General features: G+C 36.4%; 3 protein-coding genes across 3 annotated transcripts in view; 2 read left to right on the top strand and 1 right to left on the bottom strand.

The window, feature by feature from the left end:
• The window catches only part of LOC133196094 (uncharacterized), an 80,513-nt gene extending 66,272 nt beyond the window's left edge, over positions 1-14,241 (bottom strand). Inside the window, exon 1 of the mRNA XM_061332035.1 lies at positions 13,965-14,241. Coding sequence (XP_061188019.1) covers positions 13,965-14,241 — 277 coding nt within the window. The remainder of the gene's footprint in view (positions 1-13,964) is intronic.
• LOC133196189 (uncharacterized) lies at positions 5,825-6,540 on the top strand. Its single transcript, XM_061332111.1, has one exon. It carries the CDS (start codon positions 6,084-6,086, stop codon positions 6,525-6,527), a length of 444 nt encoding a protein of 147 aa, XP_061188095.1. The 5' UTR covers positions 5,825-6,083; the 3' UTR covers positions 6,528-6,540.
• Positions 6,540-7,494, top strand: LOC133196188 (uncharacterized). Its single transcript, XM_061332110.1, has one exon. It carries the CDS (start codon positions 6,745-6,747, stop codon positions 7,492-7,494), a length of 750 nt encoding a protein of 249 aa, XP_061188094.1. The 5' UTR covers positions 6,540-6,744.
• Positions 14,242-18,608: the final 4,367 nt, after the last annotated feature.

Genomic DNA, 18,608 nt, shown 5'->3' with positions numbered 1-18,608 from the left:
TGACGTTTTTCATACTAATTGTTAGGCCATTATTTACACACTGAATTGTCGACGAATTTTTCCGTTATTTCCCGATCATGACAAGGAGCACACGGCGGGTGTGACCACTCCTCCATGGCACCTGATCCCACCTCTGATGTTTTGGAGGTCCGTGTTTTCTCTGCTCCTATTTTGTAATGTTTAATGGACTTTTGAGCTTGAATACTGTTCGTTGTCTCCATATATTTCATTTAGAAAGTGCGGGTATAAAAAATGAATTTTATTAAGTATTCGATTGTTTTCTAGTGTACAGTCTCATAAATCCAACATGGAAGTGCAAATTATAGAGATTTTAAATGTCATAAGATTTGATCAAATTCGTTGTGCAAATGCTTCAATATTTTGTGTGACTACCAAGCGCTAATACAACAGCATGACAATGCCTCAGAGAACTCCGAATAAGAGTTCTAATCATTTACAATGGGATCTTGCTTAGTTCTTCACAGAGAGCATTTTCCAATTCCTGTACATTTGTTGGAGGTACATCAGTCGTACACATCGCTGAAGGACATCCCAAGTTTGTTCTACTGGGTTTAAGTCTGGCAAACATGAAGGTCATTGCATTCGTTCAATTGTTTCATTAGAAATATATTGTTCAACAACTCGAGCCCTGTTTGGTATTGCGTTATTATCCATGAGATCAAAATCTTGACCAAAACTAGTAGCAGCTGTAAAAGGACAAACAATGTTGTGGAAAATCTCATCCTGTATTTAAGACCAGTTAACGGACCATTCCGAATGAAATACTGTTCCGTAATCTATCGGAACATAACCCACTCCAAACCATGACAGAAAGCGGTTATGCTTAGCAACACAATAGTTATGGTACTGTTAATTCTTTTGGCGCCGCACACAGAGACGACCATATGGAATTCCACACAAAACTTGGATTCATCTGTGAACAGAATCGGTCTCGTACTTGCCAATGTTCATGGTTATTGCTAACTCAAGACAAGCATTGCGAGGTATTACAGTCAAACATGGACGGATATGCTGGCTTGTAAACATGCAAAGAGCCAGAGCCACTTAGGGCCCTTTTTAGCCCTGAGAATTTCTAAAAAATAGAAATTGCTCAGTTTTGGTTTTGAAATGCAGTATTTATAACTTGGATCCTTGACTGTGTATCTATTGAACATGACGTAATTTTCTCTCTAGTCAATGCATTATGAAGTCATAAAATGCGTCATGTTTCCCATATTCTGTAAATTCCCTTAAAAAATGGCCAAAAGTTGAGGTATTTTTTCAATATTTCATATAGAGCACAACCTCTGATCCAAAATATGCAATTACATAATGAACGATCGGTTTCTGCAGATCACAAAACATGTTTTAATTTTTGGATCGTGAGCTATGCATATATTTTAAATCTTTGCTGAAGGTAGTCAAATACGCATGTTTTCTGCAAAATTCAAGAACATTGCATTTTCTCAAAGCCTGTTTACCAGTACCTGAATTCTCAAAAAGAAATTTTATTATAGGAAATGAAAGCACTAAGTCTCTACTCTATTTTGATATATGAAATCGGACAGAGGGTGATAGTCAATTAATTGATATAAGGACAGGGCCATTTTATGCAAAAAAATGAAACTAGCTCTTTGCTGCAGGTATCCTATTTCTTAACGTCTGAGTGGGTTTTTGCAACCCATGATCATTCCTATACTTCCTATTCAAGACTTCGGCAGACATGAACCGATGCGTTTTGCCAAGAGCAAATTTCACACTGCTGACGGGCTGTCGTACTTTTTGGCCTGTCACTACAGTCTTTGTTGCAACCCCCCCCCCCCTCCTGTGTTCTGGGACCTTTCCCTTTACCTCCTTGATACGCTTTGGCTGACGTTTAACTGTCGAACCAGTTGACGTTAAGCATATCCAATTGCAACATATCTTTGGCACAACCGTTGTGCTGTACATCCATATGTCGCCTCTGCGGTATGCTGTCATTAGTTAAGGTCAGCAATTGTCAAATTTCAAAGTCTAAAGTAATTTTTAGCTCACCTGAGCTGAAAGCTCAAGTGAGCTTTTCGGATCACCCGTTGTCCGTCGTCTGTCCGTCTGTAAACTTTTCACATTTCAATTTCTTCTCAAGAACCACTGGGCCAATTTTAGCCAAACTTGGTACAAAGAATCCTTGGGTTAGGGGAGTTTAAATTGTTAAAATGAAGGGCCAAGTCCCCTTCAAAGGGGAGATAATCAAGAAAAGGCAAAAATTGGGTGGGGGGATTAAAAATCTTCTTCTCAAGAACCACTGGGCCAGAAAAGCTGAAACTTATGTGGAAGCATTCTGGGGTAGTGTAAATTCTAAATTGTTCAAATCATGACCCCCGGGGATAGGGCGGGGCCACAATAGGGAATCCAAGTTTTACATTGAAATATGTAGTAAAAATCTTTAAAAATCTTCTTCTCAAGAACCACTGGGCCAGAAAAGCTGAAACTTATGTGGAAGCATCCTGGGATAGTGTAAATTTTGAATTGGTCAAATCTTGACCCCCGGGGGTAGGACGGGGCCACAATACGGAATCCAAGTTTTACATTGAAATATGCAGAAAAAAAAACTTTAAAAATCTTCTTCTCAAGAACCACTGGGCCAGAAAAGCTGAAAAAAATATGTGGAAGCATCCTGGGATAGTGTAGATTCTAATTGTTCAAATCATGATCCCTGGGGGTAGGGCGGGGCCACAATAAGTACTACAAGGGATGGGGGATCAGGTGAAAAACAGCAAGGCCAAAGTTACTCAGGTGAGCGTTGTGGCCCATGGGCCTCTTGCTGAAAATTATAGTCTTACACAAAATTTCTTTCACTTGACCTTTGACAGCGTTTCTCATTTTGGGAGGGGGGTATTGTAAATGTGCACGTGGTTTCGGTTACTCGGTAATCGAACTTGTGCAAATAAAAAGCAGAATGTACGACAGCCACATAAATATTATTCTTAAAAACAAAACTCTTGTATTAAAAAATAAATGTGGACTGAATTCCATGATCCGTTACTTTTTTGTTGAGTATACATTAATTTTTTTTTTTATTTTTATTGATCTATCAATTTCAGTATTTACAGTGATTAATTATCATAACTAAATAAAAAAAAGAAACTAACTTCTATCAGTTAACTCATAAGATCAATGGTACCCTGCTCAAAACCAGAACACTTGATCCATTGGACCAGTTTCAGAATTTTGGAAAGGTCACCCTTCCTTGTTTCTTTTCATAACAATGCACTTAGTTTGTCTGCTCAATACACAGGAACACAGAAGATTTTCAAAGAATTGAAGCAATTTCACTATACATGTATGACCAATAAAGCCCCACCTTAACAAAATAACCATGACCAAGAGGCCTTAATTCAAAATTTTGGAAGAGGCACACTTGCTTATCATTTCTGTGCATTTAGTTTGTCTCCTAAATATACAGCTGAGAGAAGAAGACTTTAAAGAATATTACTTTACCTAAATGATCTATAAAGCCCAACTCTTACATCAAAACTCCAAATCTAAGGACCAAGAATTTCACAGTTTGCCTTTGAGGTATCATTGCTTATTGGAAAAAAAATAAGCAAGCATTTAACGAATAAGTTGATTATACAAGGATATAAAGAATCTCGTTTATACACAATATTTTGCAAATTCTATGGTTGAAACAAGGGCTATGATTGCAACTACAATCTCTCGTTAAGTCCGTTACTTTTACATTGAATTGTCTACTGAATTCTCCAGTTTCCCGATAATGACAAAGAGCAAACAACGGATGTGACCGGACAACAGGGGATGCTCACTCATTTAAGGTACCTGGTCCCTCCTCTGTTTTCAGAGGTCCTTGTGGCTCTGCTAACAATTTTGTATTGTTTGCTTTGACTGTTCGTAATTCTCATATCTTATAAATGCTTAAAGTCTGACTGCTTGATGTCTAGGAGTAAATAAGACTTTTAAAAGTTACATTAAATTTGATAGTTTGAACCCCACCCCTCAGGTTCCAACAAATTCTATGTCGATATCGACAATATAACATCGATATTGTAATGCTATCGATCCTGATCATTAATATGGAATTGGAAATACTGGATAAATATTAAACTTAGTTTTATTTCGACACCGTTGCTATCGACAATATCATCGATATCGATACAGATCTGTACAATTTATTTCAAAATTGAGGAAGAAAAACATATTTATAGAAGGTCGCAAGTATGATGTCAATGTGCATTCATTATTTGGTATAAATTAGCTGCAATAATGTAGCCCTCTCCGATTTTTTTAACATGATATTCTCAGGAGAGGGCTACAATTCCACTGCATCTCCATAATGGTGCAAATTTATATTTTTGATACGGGCGTCTGCAGGCAAAATAAACTGTTTTTGCATTTAACTTACTTCCAATAAGAATTTTTATTCACTATCAACAACATAGCCCATTATACGCGAAAACCAAGTAAAGTAAATCTGCGTGTTTACCAGTCGTTCTCTTCAGCAGTCATGACAGTTCTCGCGTGATGTACTGAGACTTGCGCTTTAAATTTAGAATCACTTGATAAAGTAAATGTCGGTGTTGATAAATGTTTGTGTTGTATCACTAAACATCGATAAATAAAAGCATTCCATGTGATATATTTTCATAAACCGTAATATTTATGCTTAAAATAAGGGAAATCCAATATAGATCGGCTCCCGTAGATCCAGAATTCTCATTGGTTGTTCCAAAATAAAATCGATCAAGGTCAGTAAACATGGCGGACAAATTCAAGTTATGATGTTGACATACACGAAAAATAACCGATCTACGAATTGCTCGTTATATTTTTGGACCAATTCATGTCTTGCATAACTACATTTTATGAGTTCAGGTAAGATATGTTAATAAAATACCCACTTTCTGAAAATTTGAACCAAAAACTGTGCGGTAGTGAATCACTCCCGCACTTGCACCATTACGGAGATCCTAAGGAGTTGTAGCCGTCTCCCAAAAAAAAAAAATCGGAGAGGGTTACATTATTGCAGCTAGGTATTAATATCTAAATAAAATCATAATTCAATATCGGTACGAGATCGACAATAGGACAAAATTAATAATCAGAAAGAACGTACTCATAACTGTTGCATAAAGAAATACAGCCACAAGAATGATGTCGAAAATGATTTGATATCCATACGATATCGTCGATATCGACAATATCGATAGCAAGTACAATCTTCCTAAATTTAAAGTATTTGCACAATGGCAAGGACAGCAGTTTGAAATGCTTGAGCAGACATGAATCGACATCGAAATGATATCGACACCATGAAAATGATAGCATTCGGTTAATATAACATTGAGGGAGGTAACCAACATCCATTGAATGGTGTGTTCCCCGAACGGCTACTCGCCAAAAACAACAAGTAATTATCACACTCAATTAAGGGGCCCTCTTAGGGGTACAGTAGACTTACCTGTGTTTACCTGGATTAGCAATATTTGATAAATCAGATAAAACCATCCACTTCAAAGATTTTTTTTAATTTTCAGAATTCTACTATATAAAAGAAAAAAAAAATAAATAGAAAAAATTAAGATAAATCAGATAAATTCATTGAATTTCATTTTAATTTAGAGATTTTTTTTTAATTTTCAAAACTCTAATGTGTAAAAGAAAAAAATAAATACATAAAATTAACACACACATACACACACACAAATTATCTTTAAATTTCTGACTTATTTAACTCATTTATTTATCATTTTGAATGAAACCTTTTTAAAAACTCATCATAAAAAAAACAGAAGTTTATGCAACACTTTTTAATAATCAATAGATTTGATGTGATAAAAACAGATCACTTTGATTTTTAATGAAGACCCAAGTTAATAAGCTAATTGATGAAGCAATGATAATTGAGATCAGTTCACTTTGAAATTTTAAATAAGCTAAGCTATAATAATTAGTGTAAAATAAAATGATGTACTGAACTTGTCCAATGATGCAGTCCAAGCTGTAACTACAAGAACAACACAAGCTTCAAAACAGTATATATATAAGGATGAAAATGAAGAAGCATCATACTTCACCCATCAACAATGGCAAATGCACAGCTCAACGTGAAATTCATCACAAACAGGAGAGGCGGCCAAAATTTATCCTTTCAAGGCTTTATCTACAGAATTCATCGCAGAACAGACACCAAACTCTTTTGGAGATGTGTTGTTGCAGGATGCTCAGCTGGCCTCTCTACAGAAAACAACGTTCCCATAGGATTTGGAAGACAGCTCCACACCCATCCTGAAGATCACACCGAAGTTGTTGCCAAACAGATCATGAACCAGATTTCAAGGCGATGCACAGAAGAAGTAAAACCTATACCTTCCATCTTCACAGAAGAACTCAACAGACTGCGAGACGATGAATGGGACGACACCAGCAGAGAAGTGATAGAGAGATTGCCAACGTTCAACACGGCCAAGTCCATCGCTTTACAGAGCTCGCCGGAAACAGACTCCACCACTTCCAAAGACACCTGCTGACATTCGACTAGAAGGGAAATGGACAGAAACACAGACAGGTGAACGTTTCCTTCTTCTAGACGACACTGCTCAGAACAATAGGATCCTGGCATTCGCAACAACGGACAACCTTCGAGACCTGGCAGCTTCAGAGACCTTTTTCTGTGACGGGACATTCTACACCTGCCCCAGCCTATTCCACCAGATATACACCATTCATATTCTGAGTGATGATGTGATGACACCTGTTGTGTATGCCCTATTACCAGGAAAGAGTCAAGCCATCTATACAAGGTTCTTCACCCTTCTTCTGGACAAAATCAACGACCTTGACCTCCAGTTTTTACCAACCTGTGCCCTAGCTGACTTCGAGACAGCAGTCCACAACTCCATCCGAGAAGTGTTTCCGGACATCACAACGAAGGGATGTTTTTTTCACTTCACCCAGGCTATTTGGCGAAAAGCTCAACAGACAGGACTACAGATCCCCTACAAAGATGACGACAACGTAAAGACTTTGGTTAGAAGAGCAGCAGTTCTTCCCCTTGTTCCTCTAGACTGTATTGAAGACGTTTGGTTCAGAGCCCTAGAAGACAGAGATGAAGCTGACCTCACACAAGCTACAGAATCCTTCACAGACTATGTGACAGAACAGTGGGTTAACGGTGACAGACTTTTATGGAATCATTTTGGAACAGAGGGACCACGGACCAACAACAGCCTTGAAGGATGGCATGGAAAACTCAAAAGAATGACACAGCACGCACATCCCAACATCTTCATCGTCGTAAAGATGTTTAAAGATATACAGAATGCGAAAGAAATTCAAAAGATTCAGAGGGAAGCCGGCGGGACCATTAGACCTCCAGCAAAAAAGTATGCAACTATAAAGAGAAGATTGCAGTTACTGAAAGAAAGGTACCAGGATGGCATCATTGACCTTATGGCGTACACAGACTCTGCATCTGAACTACTTCATCTAGGATAGTGACCCCTTAGTTGTAACTAAATCAATTGTAAATATTGTAAATATGTGTGGTTTGAAAGTGAAACAGTGCTTTTTTACTTATAATGAAATATGAAGTGTGCTAAACAGTGCTGTTAAACAATAGAACTTTAAGACAATTTAAAGTAAAAAATCTGTGTAATTCTTAATTTTACTATGTTTTGTGCTTGTAAAATTATTTATTTAAAAATTTGTACACAATACATTTAAACTTCTGCTAAAATAAAAAAAAAAAAATATTACCAAATCTATTTTATTTGATTTTGTTTAAAGTAACTTAAATTCTGGCAGATTATTCATACAGGTAAGTCTACCTGTACCCCTAAGAGGGCCCCTTAATTGAGTGTGATAATTACTTGTTGTTTTTGGCGAGTAGCCGTTCGGGGAATAAGCCCATTGAATAATCATGATTCAATATCAATGCGATATCGTGGATACGTACAGTAAGAAAAACTTAAATTTTGTAAATATTGAGTATTGTAACATACGAACAAGAAAAAAGAAATATTGTAGCAAACTATGAAAAAATAATATGTCGATATCGTAACTACATCTTGTCTTGGACATAACTCGGCTCAAAAGAGCCATGAAAATGAAATTCACAACTTTCCTCTCCTTTTACTCAGATGCTATATACGAAAATTGATTAAAATTGATATAAAAGTCACATAGAAAAAGCTGAATATGTTTAAAAATAACATACGATGGACGACAAATGACAACAGACGAAAACATATAGCAATAAGTCACCTGAGTAAATGAACAACCTCATCTCAAAATGTAATGTTAAAATGTGACAATGTTCGGATGAGATAATTGCCTCAAAGACTCTCTTAAAACATAACAAGGGGCACTTTCTATGATCCCTTTCCCTTGCCTAGTGTAGGTTTGTTACATTATTCAAAGATGGCGAAGAAAAAAAACGCTTGAAACAACCCACTTAGTGGAACCCCTACAGTTCCAACTTAAAAGCGAAAATGATGAGCCAGCCCCCCCACCCCCCACCCCCCCCACCCACCCCAGCCCCCATTCTGCCACAAAAGTGCTTTCATGCACACTTCAAAAATAAGGGGGTAATAGACGAATCTTAAATTTTCTTAAAAACTGAACAAGAAAATAAATAAAGTTTCTATCAGAATATTGGCAATGTCCAATCTTAAAGACCCTCCAAAAACTGAAAAGGAATACTCCCTCTGATCCCTTACCTTTCCCTTGTGTTGGTTTCTTATGGTGTTCAAATATTGCGAAAAATCAATACTTCAAAAAGGGCCTTAAACCAAAGCACAACTAGGTGGTTCCCCTAAAGTCTTAATCTGAGATCGGCAAATGATAGCCTGATACGCCACCTCCTATGCCCTTCTAAGGTATGATGCATATCCACTTTCAAAAAAATAATAACTGATCTTTATCCGTGTTTCAATATTCAATGTAAATAAACGACAAAGTTGAACTGGCCACCATCAAGTCCGAGAGAACCCGAAAAAGTTTCCAATGATCCTCAACCAGTATTAGTTTCTTCTAGGGGCCTAAGGTGATTTGAAAATGAAAGTTTGAATTACGCCCCCACCCATGGCACCACTTGGTGGTACCACTAAAGCAACATTCTGATAGCAGGAAATGATAGTCCTAGGGGCCCTCTACCTTGTCCCAGTAATGATTTGAAGCACATTTCAAAGATAAGAGGTATAATAGCTGACCTTTAACCCGTATATTAAAACACAAAGTGAAAAACAACAAAGTTCAGGTTAGCTTACTGGCCCTTTTACTTCCCCGGGACCCTTGAAAACCTGGCAAGTGGTTCTCCTTAAAGTCCTTAACCTTTCACTAGTGTTACTTTCTTCTAGTAGCCAAAGATGCTTTCGAAATGAATGCTTGAAATACGTCTCCCACCCGTGGCACCACTTGGTGGTACCACTACAGCAACATTCTGATAGCAGGAAATGATAGTCCTAGGGGCCCTCTACCTTGTCCCAGTAATGATTTGAAGCACATTTCAAAGATAAGAGGTATAATAGCTGACCTTTAACCCGTATATTAAAACACAAAGTGAAAAACAACAAAGTTCAGGTTAGCTTACTGGCCCTTTTACTCCCCCGGGACCCTTGAAAACCTGGCAAGTGGTTTTCCTTAAAGTCCTTAACCTTTCACTAGTGTTACTTTGTTCTAGTAGCCAAAGATGCTTTCGAAATGAATGCTTGAAATACGTCTCCTACCCGTGGCACCACTTGGTGGTACCACTACAGCAACATTCTGATAGCGGGAAATGATAGTCCTAGGAGCCCTCTACCTTGCCCCAGTAATGATTTGAAGCATACTTCAAAGATAAGGGGTATAATTGCTAACCTTTAAGCCGTATATTAAAACACAATGTGAAAAACAACAAAGTTCAGGTTAGCATACTGGCCCTTTTTCTTCAACAGGACCCTTCGGAAACCTGGCAAGTGGTTCTCCCTAAGGTCCTCAACCTTTCACTACTGTTACTTTGTTCTAGTAGGCAAAGATGCTTTCAAAATGAATGCTTGAAATACGTGCCCCATCCGTGGCACCACTTGGTGGTACCACTACAGCCCCATTCTGATAGCGGGAAATGATAGTTCTAGGGGCCCTCTACCTTGCCCCAGTAATGATTTGAAGCATACTTCAAAGATAAGGGGTATAACGTCTGTCTTTTAATCGTATATCAATAAACAAAGTGAAAAACAACAAAGTTCAGGTTACCTAACTGGCCTTTTCTAGTCATTGGAACCTGTCAAAAAGTTGACAAAAGAACTCCCTAAGTCCCTTAACTTTTTTCCAGTTTAGTGTTAGTTTGTTCTAGTGGTTAATGATGGTTGAAAAATGAAAGCATGAAAGATGTTCCCCACCGTTGGCACCACTTGGTGGTGCCGTTACAGCCTCAAACCGATTGCCGGAAAGATGGTCCTAGAAATCTTCTATCTTGCCACAGTAATGATTTAAAGCACACTTATAAGATAAGAGGTATAATAGCTGCTTGATATATGTAACCCGCCCCTGGCACCACTTGGTGGTACCACTTCAGCCTAAATTTTATGGTCGTGTATAATAGCCCTGAGGACCCTTTTACCTTGAGCCAGTAATTGTTCGAAGCACTCTTCAAGGATCATAACTTAAAATAGACTAAATTACCTTCAAACCCTTATCAATGTAAATATTAGGAGTAAGCAAATTTCAGGTTAGCCTTTTGGCACCATCATGTTCCTGAGACCCGTAAAAGAGCTAAAAAGGAATTCTCCCGGAAGTACTTAACCTATTTCCAATGCTGTTTTATTCTTAAGCGGTCAAAGATGGTGACATTTTCTTCTTTTTGTTTGTTTGTTTGTTTGTTTGTTTGTTGTGAAACCGCATAATTTTCCTTATGCAGGTGAGCTTAACTGCCTCCAAGTGTTTGAATTATTAATTAATAATTAAGTGTTGCATCAATTATCTAATTATTAATTATAAATTGTCGAAAATGAGGCATTATACTGTATTGCGTCAGAGTACTCTGATGACTTTGATGAATTTCCTTAGTGGCTGCTAGCTTCTACGGGCTTAATGGCTGCTGTTATTGGCTGCTAGCTTTAGTCTAGTAAATAATTTGCACATTTCCCTTTTTTAATCGGCTATCACAACTTATCATTTCAATCAAGTTTTGATTGAATGATTCAGTGATGACGTTTTATGAAATAAATAAACGATTGCTTGTTGTCAGTTTCATTAAAAATTGCCAGTAACTTAGATCCGCCAACCGGAACGGCCACCGTACTCACATTTTTGCAATTTCATGGCTGTTTATAGAAAATGAAAGTAGACATTTAATTTAAGGACATACGCAACGTAGTTTGAATTTTATTGTCTATTTCCCTGGAGTTAAAGGCTTCCAATACTTAGATTTTTTCAGGTACCGACTTAATGTCATATCCCAATGAAACTCTAAAAAATGATATTTTATTTCTTGTATTTACATTTTGCTTTTATTCGTGTTTCAAGGAAAAATAGGCACTATTTAGACTTTGTTATGGAAATGCAACATAACGTACCTACGACGTCATGTGACATCACAATAGGAACTTTCCAAATGGCTCGTGCAGTTTGCTTTCCATACACAGGAAAGTCTGATCATGTGACCAACTGCATGTCATTGAAAATTGAAAGTCAATTTAATTAGTATTGTCATATAAGGAAAGACATCGGCAAATGTAAATATAGTACTATAAAATCTGAATTCAAGGACACGCATGCACCTGTGCTGAAATCTGATTGGCTAATACTTTACTTGCTGTATCTCTCTTATAATTCAATATAATTCTTTGAAATTTAAGACTTCGGTATATATTACAAGTCACTTTAAGAATATATATGTGAGAAATCTAGAAAATAGTGTGCTGAAGTCTGGTTGGCCAAGGTTATTAGTATTTATAACTTTCTTAGTTTTTAATGAAAGAAGATTATATTTAGAGTTGATGACGTTAATAATACAAGTTCCTACATTATTCAATCATCAGAAATGAATATAAGGACATACATGCACATGTGATGAGATCTCATTGGTAAATATTCATGTTGTTATTCTACATTTTCATTGAAATTCTTTGAAATCTGAAAGGGAGCTCTTTATCAAGGCATTCTTTGAGATGGTGTACATGTATAATTATGGTAATTTTCCTAATCATGTGCATGCCCGTGTACTCAAATCTTATTTGCTTATTCCCATTGCGCTATATGTGCATTGTTATATCACCCAAAATACTATGTAAAAATAAGCTGCTTAAGTCTATACAAAGGTTTTGCTTAATTTAATGTACCTTATAGGGAATGGGGCCCAAAAAGGAGTATGGGGGCGTTTGGGGAACATCTGTAACGGTCTCCGTTACAATTGGAACTAGTTTTATTGTAGAGTTTATTCTAGTTTTGCAGTAGCAAAAACATTCAAAACAATCAGGTATCAATATGTTAAAATAAAATGTAATAAAACCTTGAAAGAAACTTTGACTTTTGTTGTTTTCAGGCATAAGCCATGAAAATTTAACATTTTTTTTAATTATTTGACATAATCCTAGTACATCAAAGTAATAAAGAGATATGTTGTATTTAATTTTCAGCACTATAATTTGAATCATTATTAAAGACGAGTACCATTCTGAAATATTTTTAGTAAACATGGCAATATCGTTCGTTGGAATCAGACCATAGTGGTAGGAGTACCATGTTCAAATGTAATATATACGAAGGTTGTTCAGTAAAATCGTGGACAAGTTTTCTAGAGTGAAAAATAACTATCACTGCGTTCTAAAATTTTCACTACTCTTTAGTACATTTTTCATCAACGTACATAGTAAATTTCAAATAGATATATGCTCAAATAAACAGTATATGAGATTTTATGTTATGTGTGATATCGTTTTACGGCGCACGGATGATAACGTCAAAGTATCTAAAGCAGCGTCACGTTTTCTCTTTGCTAAAAAAAATGTTGGATAAGCCCCACTTAAATTCGGGAATTTCATCGATGCACATACTTGAATTTCCCTTCATTTCTCCATAAATAGTCGAGGAACCAACCTCGCGCACACATTGGACCTTCTGAAGATTTATTAGTAAGTTATGGACAGTACTCTCACCAGCATTCAACTAAATAGGCGATCTTATATCGACGGTCGACAATGACAGCGTCTTTCGATATTGCCAGTAGCTGTTTGTCCGTATGTTTTGTTCTACCCGGGGACTCGATCAAAAAGCTTCCGCTTAGAAAACGCCCATTTCACTTGTATACTAAAGATCTAGTGATATACATGTATTTTATTTCTTCTGTAGTCATTAAAAGTCTCTTAGGGCGTCATTACTACATCTAGACAAAATTGAACTGCTCTCCGTTGCGCTGTTACTTCATCAAACGTCGCAATTTCTCGTGCATTGTGTTTATCACTTTCCCATTTCAAATGTTTGTGAAACTGCCAAAAATTAAGCAGATGCCTTGAAATTTTCCAAAAGACGATATAATAGATAGTGAATTAAAAATAGGATAATTTTTACCCCAACCTTATCTATTTAATACTTTTATTTCGAAATAATACTCTGTAATCTCTCATGAAACCCTGATTTTTTTTACCATGCGCCATAAGACCGTACGCTGTGCACATTCAAGCATAATAAAATCTTTAATTTTGTCTATATTTTATCAAAAAATTAAAATGCACTCAATATGATAAATACACATTTGCTGAAAAATTTAGCTTAGCGCGCCCATAAAATTTTCGAGAAAAACGCTTTGTCCACGATTTTACCGGACAACCCTCGTAGATAAATGGAACCCTTACAACAGCGTACTTTCATATGGTGTATGAACAATAGTGCGTAATTTTATCTTTGAAGTTTCAATTGACTTTTTTGGGGTTTTCTTGCAGGTAGTGATCAATATAACTCAACTATGATATACCAGTAAACATACTTACTTTCTGAAATTACATGGTAAGTGACAATGGAAATTTGAGAAGGTTTTCTGGGATTGGTGGCTGTAGCTGAGTAGTACCCAAACTCCTCTGGAATTAAAGTCTCTTTTGTTAAAACTGTACGGATTGTTGAGACATTCAGTGACACAGAAGATGACTGGAATTCACCAGAGAGCGTTTTATAATCATCTGTTAAATTCTTTTTAAAAGACCAAAATAACACCGGGAGAGGGTATCCAATGAACTTTGCTAATATATCAAGTCCTTCATTTGTTCTCATCCCTACGTCAAAAATTGACTGTCCATCAAATGGTCTTGGTCTACCTATATTGAATAAAAAAGTTAAACCATGATAATATCCCTAATACATGTACCTTTTGTTACATATGATGTTAACCTTTATCACAAGTCGTGTTTTCAACGGTGAACAGTTCTTGAATCCTCCTATCTCTCTAGATCTCCTCTCTCCCTCTAGTTAATGAACATATATATAGTCAACTACCGTCATTACCAAGAGACAGAGAGAGATATTATCGTCCTTGGCAAACACCTCTAGAAGCAATGCTTTGGGAAAATGTCGTTCAATGCCTCTGTTTTACTTAAAAAACTGTATGTAATGTTGCTAACTATAAATGAAATTGACTTTCTTAAAACCTGTGAGTTGGATAAATGTCGCTTAATGAAGCTTACTTTACCAGAGCAATACTGTTGACTTTACCAACACTACTGCTTATAAAATGCGTCTCAATGCAATTACCTTTACAAAATCTTTTGGCAGTGCTGTAGCGGTAGTAATTGTAACTGCTAAATATACAAATTGTTGAAATTAGTACAATAGTTTTCAGCTCAAGTGAGCTTCTCTGATCATCCGTTGTCCGTCGTGCGTCCGTCCGTCCGTCCGACTGTAAACTCTTCACATTTCAACTTCTTCTCAAGAACCAATAGGCAAATTTTAACCAAATTTGGCACAAAGCATCCTTGGGAAAAAGGGAGCTTAAATTGTAAAAATAAAAAGGCTTAATCCCCTTCCAATGGGAGATAATCAAGAAAAGACAAAATAGGGTGGGTCATTAAAATCTTCTTATCAAGAACTAATGGGCCAGAAAAGCTGAAACTTATGTGGAAGCATCCTGGGGTAGTGTAGATTCTAAATCACGACCCCCCGGGGTAGGGTGGGGTCACAATAGAGAATCCAAGTTCACATTGAAACATAAGGGAAATTTCTTTAAAAATCTTCTTCTCAAGAACCACTTGGCCAGAAAAGCAGAAACTTATGTGGAAGCAATCTTGGGTACTGTAGATTCTAAATTGTTCAAATCATGACCCCCGGGGGTAGAGTGGAGCCACAATTAGGAATCCAAATTTTACTTTGAAACATATAGTTTGTTTTTGTTTTCATTGTTTAACGTCCCTCTCGAGAATTTTTCACTCATAGGATGGGATCACAATAGGGAATCTCAATTTTACATTATGTGGAAGCAACCTGGGATAGTGTAGATTCTAAATTGATCAAATCATGACCCCCGGGGGTAGAGTGGGGCCACAATAAGGAATCCAAATTTTACACTGAAACATATAGAAAAAAATCTTTAAAAATTTTCTCAAGAACAATTGGGCCAAAAATCTAAAAAAAAAAAAAAAAAAAAAAAAAAAAAAAAAAAAAAAATTTGCAGCAGCATCCTGGGATAGTTTAAATTCTAAATTTATTTAGTAAAATCATGACCCCCGGGGGTAGGGTGGGGCAAAAATAGAGAATCCTAAATTTTAACTTGAAATATTTAGAATATATACATGGAAGCATCCTAGGGTAATGTAGATTCTAAATTATTCAAATCATTAACCCCCCCCCCCCCCCCCGGGGGGGAAGGGTGGAAGGGGGCACAATAGAGAACCCAAATTTTACATTGAAATATGTAGAAACAAGTCATTAAAATTTTCTCAAGAACCACTGGGCCATAAAAACTAAAACTTACGTGGAAACATCCTGAGATAGTGTAGATTCTAAATAGTTCAAATCATGACCCCCGGCGGTAGAGTAGGGCCACAATAAGGAATCTAAATTTCACATTGAAACATACAGAAAAAAATCTTTATAAATCTTCTTCTCAAGAACAACTGGGCCAGAAAATCAAAAAAATAATGTTGAAGCATCCTGGGACAGAGTAGATTCTAAATTGTTCAAATCATGACCCCCGGGGTTAGAATCGGGCCACAATAAGGAATCTCAATTTTACATTGAAATATATAGGAAAATGTTTAAAAATCATCTTCTCATGAACCACTGTGCCAGAAAAGCTGAAACTTATGTGGAAGCATCCTGGGATAGTGTAGATTCTAGATTGTTAAAATCATGACCCTCGGGGATAGGGTGGTCCAACAATAGAGAATAAAAGTTTTACATTGAAATATATAGAAAGAAATCTTAACAAATCTTCTCAAGAACAACTGGGCCAGAAAAGCTGAAATTTATGTGGTTCATTCTGGGTAATGTAGATTCTAAATTGTTCAAATCAAGACTCCAGGAGGTAAGGTGGGGCCACAATAGAGAATCCAAGTTTCACATTGAAATATAAAGAATAAAAATCTTTTAAAATCTTCTCAAGAACAACTGGGCCAACAGCTAAAGCTTATATGGAAGCATCCTGGGGTAATGTAGATTCTAAATTGTTCAAATCATGCACCCCGGGCTTAGAATGGGGCCACAATAGGAATCTCAATTCTACATTGAAATATATATGGAAAAAAACTTTAAAAATCTTCTCTCAAGAACCACTGGGCCAGAAAGGCTGAAACTTACGTGGAAGCATCCTTGTGTAGTGTAGATTCTAAATTGTTCAAATCATGACCCCCTGGGGTAGGGTAGGCTACAATAGAGAATCAAAGTTTTTACATTGAAATATATAAGAAAAATGTTTAAAAATACTCTCAAGAAAAACTACAAAAAAGCTGAAATTTATGTTGAAGCTTCCTTGGGTAATGTAGATTCTAAATTTTTCATATCATGACACCTGGGGTTAGGATGGGGCCACAGAAGGGGATTCTCAATTTTACATTGAAATGTATAAGGAAAATGTTTAAAATTCTTCTTCTCAAGAACCACTAGGCCAGAAAAGCTTAAACGTACGTGGAAGCATCCTGGGATAGTGTATATTCTAAATGTTTAAATCATGACCCCTGGGGGTTGGGTGGGGCCACATTAGGGAATCGAAGTTTTACATTGAAACATAAGGGACAAATCTTTATAAATCTTCTTCTCATGAACCACTAGACCAGAAAATCTATAAACTTATGTGGAAGCATCTTGGGGTAGTGTAGATTCTAAATTCTTCAAATCATGACCGCGGGGGGTGGGGGGGGGATGGGGGGGTTAGGGTGTGGCAACAATAGGTATTAAATGGGAAAATCTGGTGAATAACAACAGGGCCAAAGTTATTCAGGTGAGCGTTGTGCCCCTGGGCCTTTTGTTTTTAATCGGACATAATTTCTTAAATAAAAATTATGCATTTTTAAAACACAATAAATAAAGACATGAGACCTCGCTATACTGGTATGAAACTTCTATATACTAACAAAGAATTTTGTTTCGCTTTAATGAGTAGATCTAAAATTTTATCCTGTATTTTATTAGAAAAGAATTATGTGCATAAACATAAAATTCGTTCAACGACGGATAGGTTTTATTTTTATTGATGCCACTGATCATTCATTCTTTATAGCCAGTGATTAAGATCACTTATATCAAGCATACAGCATGACATCCAAAGAAATGCAGTGTATAGAATGAAATAGAATTTTATAGCAAGGGGCTCTCAGACGGCATTTTGGATTTTCTGACGAGTAAAATATAATCATTATGTGAAAAAAAATTACAATTTTGTGCTTTTTTCTATTTATGCAAATTTTTAGCCAATAGAGGTTCACTTAAGTGAGAGTAAAGAAGAAGTACGAATGTTACTTTCATTTTTCCATTTTGTGTGTATCAATTGTGGAGATAACGAATAATATTCATGCTTTAAAGTTAGATTAAACAATGCAAATGAGAGCAGGGCAAACATGGACCTATGAAAACATTAGAGCTGGGATCAGGTGCCATGGAAGAGTAAGCATCCCCCGTAGGCCGGTCCCATCAGCTGTATGTGCCTTTATTAATTGAGTGAACGGAGAAACCAAAGACAATCCAACATGAGGAATTACGACAATTTCAGTCAATTATCGACCGAACGACAAATTCTATTTGCAAATAAGGTCAATGTAATGACCAGAGAATTTAAAAAATATTGATTATCAAGATAATTGCTACACTTGCTTCTTCAATATATTTGTCAATAGCCTTTCCCGTTTTTAAAACTTTTTCTTAAGTAGAACATGTTCTTCTGAATCGAATCAACAGGGATACAAAAAGTCAACATGCAGGTGTTAAAGGTATATTGCTGAATAAACAATTGAAATTGACGATAGAAAGGTTAAAGTCATCACGCTTCTCATAAATTTAGTTGTTAGTTTAACATGAATGTCTTCCTCTGATAAAACATCAAAATATGATAGAGATAATGTGTAAGATTGCAGCGTCTTTTATTTCGAATTTAGTGGAACATCTCGAATCAAAGTGTGAAAGAAGATGAATGATTCTTTTGAAAGTCACAAGCA

Source organism: Saccostrea echinata, unplaced genomic scaffold (assembly GCF_033153115.1).
Source record: "Saccostrea echinata isolate AGI-Se365-2 ecotype Australia unplaced genomic scaffold, CSIRO_AGI_Sech_v1 ptg000030l, whole genome shotgun sequence".
NCBI lineage: Eukaryota > Metazoa > Mollusca > Bivalvia > Ostreida > Ostreidae > Saccostrea > Saccostrea echinata.
This window is presented reverse-complemented; position numbering and strand designations above follow the sequence as displayed.

Bases quoted from the DNA above. Each gene is read 5' to 3' on its own strand.
- LOC133196189 (XM_061332111.1), top strand. From the start codon at position 6,084: ATGGCAAATGCACAGCTCAACGTGAAATTCATCACAAACAGGAGAGGC.
- LOC133196188 (XM_061332110.1), top strand. From the start codon at position 6,745: ATGACACCTGTTGTGTATGCCCTATTACCAGGAAAGAGTCAAGCCATC.